Source organism: Triticum dicoccoides, chromosome 4A, assembly GCF_002162155.2.
Source record: "Triticum dicoccoides isolate Atlit2015 ecotype Zavitan chromosome 4A, WEW_v2.0, whole genome shotgun sequence".
In the NCBI taxonomy this organism is placed as follows: Eukaryota; Viridiplantae; Streptophyta; class Magnoliopsida; order Poales; family Poaceae; genus Triticum; species Triticum dicoccoides.
This window is the reverse complement of record NC_041386.1, coordinates 624939732-624949760: the sequence shown is the minus strand read 5'-3', so window position 1 is coordinate 624949760 and position 10029 is coordinate 624939732. Positions and strand designations below refer to the sequence as shown.

The window sequence follows — 10029 nt, the reverse complement described above, 5'->3', positions numbered from 1 at the left end:
ATGCGTAGACGTAAAATATGATGACATGGCAGTATATTTTGTTTGGCGTGCACATGTGGCATTGGCCAGCATGCAGCGGCCGAACATGATGGTTTGCATTAATGTCTCTATGACCAGTGGGACCCATCTGTCAGTACAAAAGGAAAAACTGATATGAAAAATATTGGCCAATGGAACTCAAACCCTTGACGTGAAGCTATAGCGAGCAAGCGTGCTAGTCACTTCACCCTTCACGTTTTGATGTCTTGATCTAACATTTTTTTGAGGGTCTATAAACCTTTATTAAGTCATAATGTTCATAAAGATACAGACTAAATCGAGCTTTCGCGAAAGAATGAGCTTCACCATTGTACTTGCGCTTCTCATGAATGACCATTAGTGCTTGAAAACCTTCACATCAATGAATAATATCTCAAAGAATGGTATCGTAACAGCATGGAGCTGCCGTTTCAATGGCCGCCACAACCTCATTTGTAAACGAACACGCTCATGCAGCATAATTGGGCTGCAATCAGTGCGGCCCATTTAATAATTTTTAGTTTTTTCCTTAGGTAGAAATTTGTAAAAATATGTAAATTATAATCACTGTATAAAAGTTAGGTTCGAATATTTGTGTGTTATAAATAATATACATACAAAAAATAACTTACATAAAAATTACTCATGTAATTTTCAAAAATATTCATTTTTACTTATAAAAATATGTTATATATAAACCATGTGTGTATTGACATGTTTAGTAAATACAAACATTTTGAGTATGCACCTGTAGAGTATATTTAAAAATGTTTAGTAAATACAAAAAATTATACACTTGTGGCCTATATTTCAATTATATGAAATTATGAATATAAGCCACCAATGAAAATTATGCACAAGTGAAATTTATATGAAAATTATGAATATAGGTGATGAGTAAAAATTATACACAAGTCAATATTAATAAATATTTAGTAAATTTTTTGTTCATAATTTTGATTAATATAATATGATCCACAAGTGAATATTCATACAAGATTAATTTTGACAGTATGAATATTTTGATTATAAAGATATGTTAAACAACAGACTTATGAATTATAAAAATGTGTGTACAATAATTGAAAATTTTGTATTATAAAAAATAAAAAATTTATTTTAAAAATATTTTTAATATTTTAATTTACAAAAATAGATTAGTTAATACTATTTATTTATCTTAATAATTTTAAGAAAATAAGTAAATATTTAAAAAATTTATGATCATTCTTTAAGTATGTTCTCTTGTTTATATGTATATATTTATATATTTATAACACATGAATATTTGAACTTTATTTTGGTTGTTCCGAGTATAATTTACATAATTTTCTTAAATTTCTAGAAAAAGCTAACAAATGCAAAATGGGCCCCACTAATTGCAGCACATTTAAACCCCACAAATTCAGGGCCTACAGTACATAAAGCCTTGCTATCCATTGTTTACATCAAATTTCGTTCAGTTAGGTGGCTACCATGGTCTCAAAAAAAAACTCAAGTTTGGTGGTTTGAGTCCTAGTGGCCACTATTTTTTTCTGTCGAAAAAAATAGAAGCTACTTCAAATTTACTTTCCCACCCATTCTTTTTTCATCACTTGGAGTTGTGCATCGGAAGTTATGACCATTTTGCTGGAAGGTGTCCAGGCTGTCAATCTTGGGCAAGGATCTGAGAAATTTTACAGTAACTCTTCAAGTTGACTACCTATTCTCCTTAGAAAGCCATGCAAAGTGGTCCATTTTTTGACTCTTTTCACACCTATCTAATTAAGGAGGGTTGTCCTAGGTTATAAAACCCCATCACCGCCATCCTTTTAGGCGCATTTTGTCAAGCCTTCCAGCCACAAGCTTATGAAGTAAGACTGCTAGAGATCCGAGAGATCCTTACTACATTTGATCTTTTGAGTTCATACGGATTCACGAGAAGGAGCCTTTGGTATCCGTTAATTTTTGCTCTACGGTTCTGGCTATTTTGTGTTGGTTAGTCCGGATTTGGGGTTCTGTGATTCTTCGGACTGTGGGTTGAAGTTCTTACAACTTCGCTCAGCCCAACCTACGGGTCGTATCCAACCTCGGTAGGTTAAAGATAGTTATCGCGGCTTCTTGCAGCTAGTTATACTCCCTGATTTGATCCTACGATGTGAAGATCGGGCCACCCTCTTGCTTAAAGAATCTTTTCATGGGTTTGAGCATCAGGTTTCATCGATGATTTCAGTTATTTTACAAGGAGGAGATACCTAAGTATGTCAATTAGAGAGATCAAAGGGTTGAATCAGTCAGCAGTGAACAAAAGATTCTTGATTAAGGTATTCACAAAGAAAACGCTGAAGACTTTCGCCTCAAAAATTGTGCTGAAGACATAGCGGCCGTATTCCTGTATGATTGACATTGATCACATGGCTGACTCAGATGACGATGATTAAGAAACTAATGTGTACTTGCCTACACATTCGATGCCTTGGTGTCCTTATCATTTTTTAGGGGTGATTTGTGTCCTTATCATGCTTCTTATACTCTAATCTGAGTGTAATTCAATAGGCATAACTCAACTATGAAAGAGGTGAATCACGCGCTTCAAGAATTGGAGGTAGTTGGGCTTGCAGTTAGAGACTGGTTAGAACTTTTAACTAGTTGGTGGCTAACGTCACATCCAGCACTAACTAGAACAAATTAATGGAAGAATGTCAAATCGGTTGTTCAGTTAACCTATCATTTCGAATGTATATATATTAAGAAACGAGGTAGTAGAGCTCGGCCGTTATGACCCGCGTTGGATGATTAGAAGGCGCAAGTCAATCTCTGGAGGTTGCAGCCATGTGCACCTATACGACCGTTGGAACCGCGATCTCATACGTTAACACGACAATCATTCCTCTCCATTGCTCACCTCATTCATAAGCTAGCTCGCTAGATCCCTATTTAAGCATCACCATTGTCGTAATCATTCCTCACAACCAACATCATTGCTCACCTCATTCATAAGCTAGCTCGCTAGATCCCTATTTAAGCATCACCATTGTCGTAATCATTCCTCACAACCAAACCCACTCGATCGTCACAATATCTAGCAAGCTGCGAGAGAAGCTCAACCATCTGAGTGATCTCTCCTTGTTTCTCGGACTCTCATCAGAAGGATGGAAGCTACGATGCGCTTCTTGCAGCTGTTCGCGACGGTTCTCGCGTTCTGCTTCGTGCCGGCCAAGTCCGGCTACTGGCTGCCGGCCCATGCCACGTTCTATGGTGGTGCCGACGGCTCTGACACAATGGGTAAGCTAGCTAATCAAGCTTGCTCCGGCATTATCAGTTTGCCCAATATTACTTATCACCTGCTGATACGCATGCAGTGCATGTCTGACTATCGATCTGCATTTGCAAATAATGTGCAGGTGGCGCATGTGGGTACGAGAACCTGTACAACGCCGGGTACGGGATCAACAACGCTGCGCTGAGCACGGCGCTCTTCAACAATGGCTTGTCGTGCGGGCAGTGTTACCTCATCACCTGTGACACCAGCAAGTCGAACATGTGCAAGCCCGGCACGTCCATCACCGTCTCTGCAACCAACTTCTGCCCTCCCAACTGGGCTCTCCCCAGCGACAACGGTGGCTGGTGCAACCCTCCCCGTGTCCACTTCGACATGTCCCAGCCCGCCTGGGAGAACCTCGCCATCTACCGCGCCGGCATCGTCCCCGTCCTCTACCAGCAGGTCGCGTGCCAGAGGCAGGGCGGCCTACGCTTCACCATCAGCGGTTTCAATTACTTCGAGCTTGTGCTGGTTACCAACATGGCCGGGAGCGGGTCGGTCAAGAGCATGTCAGTCAAGGGGACCAACACCGCGTGGATCCCCATGTCCCAGAACTGGGGCGCTAACTGGCAGTGCCTAGCCGGGCTGACAGGACAGGCGCTCAGCTTCGCCATCACCTCCTCCGGTGGACAGTACAAGGTCTTCCAGGACGTCGTGCCGGCGTGGTGGTTGTTCGGACAGACGTTCTCCACCTGGCAACAGTTCGACTACTAGCTAGTATGAACATTGTACAATTTGTATTTCGATTATCAGTTCGCTTCATCAGAGCGAACATGCATGGAACTGTCCAGACGCATACTCATTATCCCATTTTGAATTTTCGGTTCGTTGCCCATCGAGTGGATGTAGATTTGAATTGTAAAATCTATAATCCACGGCTCCCTCTATGTCTCCTCTATCTGGAACAATATATACTAAGAGTGGACGTGTGCGCTTTGCTGCGTCGTTTTCTCTCCCTCGTTTCACATTTAAGTTTTGCTTCCATGGTAAATTTAAGTTCTGTTTTACTGTCTATATAAAACTCTCAGGATAAGTTATCGATGCTAATAGGGTAAACAAATAGAGCTACATAGTTTAGGAAGCAAAACATATACGATGAAATTACACCTACTGCCAACAGACTTCAGTTTGTCTTGACGAAATACATCTTAATATAAAATTTCTTCATTACTGAAAAAGTCTTATACGCTACACTGTGGGTTTATATAATTTCTCATCTTTTCCATTTAGTCAGATTTATTTAATTACAGTTCCCTCCTCGCCTCTCTCAAAAAAGGTACCAATAAGTGAAAGGTTGCTCCGGTGGTAGGTGATGCTGGCGTCCGAGAGCATCATGGCGACAGTGAAGGTGAAGCAGTACCAGTTGAAGAAGTTGGCGATGTCGCGACGGCCATCAGCGGTGCGCAGGGTGAACTGGTTGGCCCCAAAGGCCAGGTTGCACGGCCGAATGCCACAAGTGCCTACAACCGAGAAGAGAAGGACACAAGGAGTGCGGCAAGCTAGGAGCTGGTAGGGCCCTCACACTAATGCCCTTTGGATGTGTTGCACCGTGAGGATGGAGGAAATGGAACGGCGACGTAGAGCATGTGGATAAACATGCCTGTGAAGGAGGACATGGTGGCAACCGTGGTGGTAGTGCAACGTCTGAGGTAGGTGTTGCAGACGTACGCGCCGAAGATGGTGTTGAAGTTCCTCCTGCCGAGAAGACATTGAAGTCGGTGGCGGCGTTGACGCTTGGCATGTGGTACACCGTCGTCCGATACACTAGCATGTTACGTTCAGATCGATCGTCCCAAGCTTCTCAAACATCTCATTCCCTGTGATAATCCATATTCTCTTAGTTTTACTAGTCAAAAATTAATTTCAAAGAACTAACGGTGTTCAATTTTTATGAAACTAGAAGATAGCCTGCATGTTGCTGCGGCAATCTTGTTAAAATCGATGACTAATTAGGTGCTACATAAACAATTGAAATAAATAAAAAATAAATTTAAGAATATTCTTGATTTACACTTTAGAAACATTAAAAGAATATGAAGCATATAACAAAATGATATAAAAGAGAGAAAAATAGGATGCAGTTAGAAGACTGCTAATTCTAAAAACCGTGAAGGGTAAACTATATAATTATGCTCCAATTGTCCAACACATATATACCGTGTCCATGAGAGCACAAAACTTAGTGCAAATAAAATTAACTGATGACTTAACATGCATGAACAGACTATTAACGCAAAAGGTGTAAATTATAACTTAGATGCATGACTTGTTGATGTGGCATTGCTGTACAACTAGAAAAATAGGTAGTGGGTCGTAGTTATTTCTTTACTTTCAAACTGATGGGTTATAGTTATTTAGCAATAGAGGAAAAGTGTGGCGCTTAAAAGAACAGACGGATCAACTATATAGGTATGCTCCAAGCACTCGACGCATATACAGTGTCTATATGAACGCAAAACTAAAAAAAATCAATTACTGGCATGCACAAACAGATGATGTGACAACGTGAGATAGATATGCAAATGCAAAAAAATGAATTATAACTTACATGCATGGCATACTGATGTGACATGGTTGCATGACTAGAAATAGTATGCAGTGGGTTGTAGTTCAGGATGGACATGGTCCGGGCCGGTCCGGTCCCTGTCTAAGCCGACGTTTGGACCGGCCACCGGCGGTCCGGGTCAGACCGGACCGAGCAGCATGATGGTCCTGATTTTAGGGACCGGACCGGCGATGAAGAAGCCCGGGCCGGACGGAGCGGACCGGCCAACGACCATCGGCGGCAACTTGCACGGGTGCAGCGGCGAGGTGTAGGACGTGCACGGGTGCTGTGGCGAGAAAGGTGACATGCGCGAGCGCCGGTGTCAAGGTGGGCGACGTGCCGTGGGAAGTGTGTGGGCGCCGCGGTTCTTTGCCATGAACGTGCATATGTCTGTTGATTAGCAGTTTTTCTGTTGCATGCAAGTAATCTATCATGTGCATGAGCCCACGATTTCTCGTGTGCAGGCCTTCCGTGATTAGCGGATCAAATCGGACATGCAGTTAATCGTCAAATGGTGACGTGATTTTTGGATCAAACCCTGTTTCTCTGGTACTTTCGGTTTTCTATTTTGACTGAAGAAAAGGAAACGGCGCCAGGGGATTGTGCGTGACGTGATTATAGGAAGCTGACGGTATAAAATCTAGCACTTCCAAAACAAGACTTGCCTGATTTGTTGGACGAGAAAATCACAGCCCACCGTTTCTCCCACGATCCGAAAATCATGGCCAAGCGTTTCATGCGTGCGTGCGTGCTGTGCTGAAACTGTTGCCATGATCGAGAACTCGCGAACGGCGGCAGTGCACGCACAGCAGCGATGGCAAGCGGCAGAAAGAGGCTCTGGGGCACGGGGAGGAGACGAAGGAAGGACAGGGCAAGCTCGGGGACACGGTGGTTCACCTAGGGGCTGTCGGTGGCCGTGACGACGAGGAAGGGCAACAACGATGACTGCGTTTCTCGGTCCGCTCGGTCGGCTCGGTTAAAGACCGGACGGGACCGACATTTTCTCGGGCCTGATTTGGCAAACCGGACCGTCTAATTTATCTAGCGGGCCAGGACCGAGCGGGCCACGAGCGGGCCGAAAAGCCCGCTCGTTACGTCCACCCTGAGTTGTAGTGCATGTCTTGATTTAAGGCTACTCTCAATGGATGGGTGCTTAGAAGAGGTGCTAAGCTAAGCATATTAAATAGCTTAGCAGCTAAAATCCCCAATGCATCAGTGCTTAGCTTTTTGTAGCTAAGAGCATCTCCACCCGTCCCCCCAGAAAGGCCCTCCAAACACTTTTTTTAGCACCGACAGCAAAAAAAAAATGGCCCCAGTCAGGCCCCCACGACCTCGTTTTGCGCTGGATTTGAGCAAAAACAGCACCGGCGAAACCAGCCAAAACCCAGGCTCCCGGGGGCACTTGGGACGCCCGGCGATACTTCATGCATGCAGATACCCCACTAGTCAGCCTCTCTGTCCTCTCTCTCTCTCATCTTTTTTCTACTAGCCCATCACTTGCATGCAAAAAAGAATCAATCTCCTCTCTCTCTCCGCACGAAGCCGCGCTGCGCCACGTTCGCCTCCACGCCTCCTCGTCGCCGTCTCGTTGCTGGCCGCCGCGCTCCCTCGCCACACCAAGCTCCGGCCGCGGCGGCGGCGGCCGGCTGCACGTGCATGTGTGCCTGGACGGGGGCTACCATGTTGCCGACGAGCTGTGGCGCTCGCCAATCGGCGTGCTGGAGCTTGGCATCGTCGAGTTGTGGCGCAACGGCGGCGGCGGTGAAGATCATCGTCGGCATCCACGGCAGCAAGTCGCCGGAGCCGACGTCGGTGCTGTACAACCAGAGCCACCATACCTATCTATTATGGTATTTCCATAGCCATTCCGAGATATATTGCCATGCAACTTTTCACCATTCCGTTTATCATGACACGTTCATCATTGTTATATTGCTTAGCATGATCATGTAGTTGACATAGTATTTGTGGCAAAGCCACCGTTCATAATTATTTCATACATGTCACTCTTGGTTCATTGCATATCTCGGTACACCGCCGGAGGCATTCATATAGAGTCATACTTTGTTCTAGTATCAAGTTGTAATCATTGAGTTGTAAATAAATAGAAGTGTGATGATCATCATTTTCTAGAGCATTGTCCCAAGTGAGGAATAAAAAAAAGAAAGGCCATAAAAAAGAGAAGGCCCAAAAAAGAGAAAGGCCATAAAAAAGAGAAGGCCAAAAAAAAACAAAAAAAGTATGAGAAAAAATGAGAGAAGGGACAATGCTACTATCCTTTACCACACTTATGCTTCAAAGTAGCACCATAATCTTCATGATAGAGTCTCTTGTTTTGTCATTTTCATATACTAGTAGGAATTTTTCATTATAGAACTTGGCTTGTATATTTCAACAATGGGCCTCCTCAAGTGCCCTAGGTCTTCGTTAGCAAGCAAGTTGGATGCACACCCACTTAGTTTCTTTTGTTTAGCTTTCATACATTTATAGCTCTAGTGCATCCGTTGCATGGCAATCCCTACTCCTTGCATTAACATCAATCGATGGGCATCTCCATAGCTCATTGATTAGCCTCGTTGATGTGAGACTTTCTCCTTTTTGTCTTCTCCACATAACCCCCATCATCATATTCTATTCCACCCATAGTGCTATGTCCATGGCTCGCGCTCATATATTGCGTGAAAGTTTATAGGTTTGAGATTACTAAAGTATGAAACAATTGCATGGCTTGTTATCGGGGTTGTGCATGATGAGAGCATTCTTGTGTGACGAAAATGGAGCATGACTAAACTATATGATTTGTAGGGATGAACTTTTTTTGGCCATGTTATTTTGAGAGGACATAATTGCTTAGTTAGTATACTTGAAGTATTATTATTTTTATGTCAATATGAACTTTTATCTTGAATCTTTCGGATCTGAATATTCATACCACAATTAAAAGAATTACATTGAAATTATGCCAAGTAGCATTCCACATCAAAAATTCTGTTTTTATCATTTACCTACTCGAGGACGACCAGGAATTAAGCTTGAGGATGCTGATACGTCTCCAACGTATCTATAATTTTTGATTGTTCAATGCTATTATATTATCCATCTTGGACATTATTGGGCTTTATTATACACTTTTATATTAATTTTGGGACTAACCTATTGACCCAGAGCCCAGTGCCAGTTCTTGTTTTTTTTCCTTGTTTCAGTGTTTCGAAGAAAAGGAATATCAAACGGAGTCGAAACGGAATGAAACCTTCTGGAGAAGTTATTTTTGGAAGGAAAGTTACCCGATAGACTTGGAGTGCACGTCAGGAAAGAAAAGAGGGAGCCACGAGGTAGGGGGGCGCGCCCTCCACCCTCGTGGTCCCCTCGTGGCTCCCCTGACGTATTTCTTCCGCATGTATATATATCCATATACCCTAAAACGATCGAGGACGACAATAGATCGGGAGTTCCGTCGCTAGAAGCCTCCGTAGCCACCAAAAGCCAATCTAGACCCGTTCCGGCACCCTGCCGGAGGGGGAATCCCTCTCCGGTGGCTATCTTCATCATCCCGCTGCTCTCCATGACGAGGAGGGAGTAGTCCACCCTCGGGGCTGAGGGTATGTACCAGTAGCTATGTGTTTGATCTCTCTCTCGTGTTCTTGATTTGGCACGATCTTGATGTATCGCGAGCTTTGCTATTATAATTGGATATTATGTTTCTTCTCCCCCTCTACTCTCTTATAATGGATTGAGTTTTCCCTTTGAAGTTATCTTATCGGATTGAGTCTTTAAAGATTTGTGAACACTTGATGTATGTCTTGCCATGCGTATCTGTGGTGATACTGGGATATCACGTGATTCACTTGATGTATGTTTTGGTGATCAACTTGCGGGTTCCGCCCATAAACCTATGCATAAGGGTTGGCACACGTTTTCGTCGTGATTCTCCGGTAGAAACTTTGGGGCACTCTTTGAGATTCTATGTGTTGGTTGAATAGATGAATCTGAGATTGTGTGATGCATATCGTATAATCATACCCACGGATACTTGAGGTGACATTGGAGTATCTAGGTGACATTAGGGTTTTGGTTGATTTGTGTCTTAAGGTGTTATTCTAGTACGAACTCTAGGGCTGTTTGTGACACTTATAGGAATAGCCCAACTGATTGATTGGAAAGAATA

The 10029-nt window shown here is 43.3% G+C and overlaps 1 protein-coding gene across 1 annotated transcript; it reads left to right on the top strand.

The window, feature by feature from the left end:
* The first annotated feature begins 2998 nt into the window (after positions 1 to 2998).
* On the top strand, positions 2999 to 4257 carry LOC119289431 (expansin-A31-like). The gene is made up of 2 exons (XM_037568756.1): positions 2999 to 3282; positions 3402 to 4257. The coding sequence occupies exons 1-2, from the start codon at positions 3150 to 3152 to the stop codon at positions 4031 to 4033; spliced, it is 765 nt and encodes a 254-aa protein (XP_037424653.1). The 5' UTR covers positions 2999 to 3149; the 3' UTR covers positions 4034 to 4257.
* Positions 4258 to 10029: the final 5772 nt, after the last annotated feature.

Coding starts and splice junctions, on each gene's coding strand:
- LOC119289431 (XM_037568756.1), top strand. CDS start 3,150: ATGGAAGCTACGATGCGCTTCTTGCAGCTGTTCGCGACGGTTCTCGCG. Junction 3,283..3,401: donor CGACGGCTCTGACACAATGG/GTAAGCTAGCTA, acceptor AATAATGTGCAG/GTGGCGCATGTGGGTACGAG.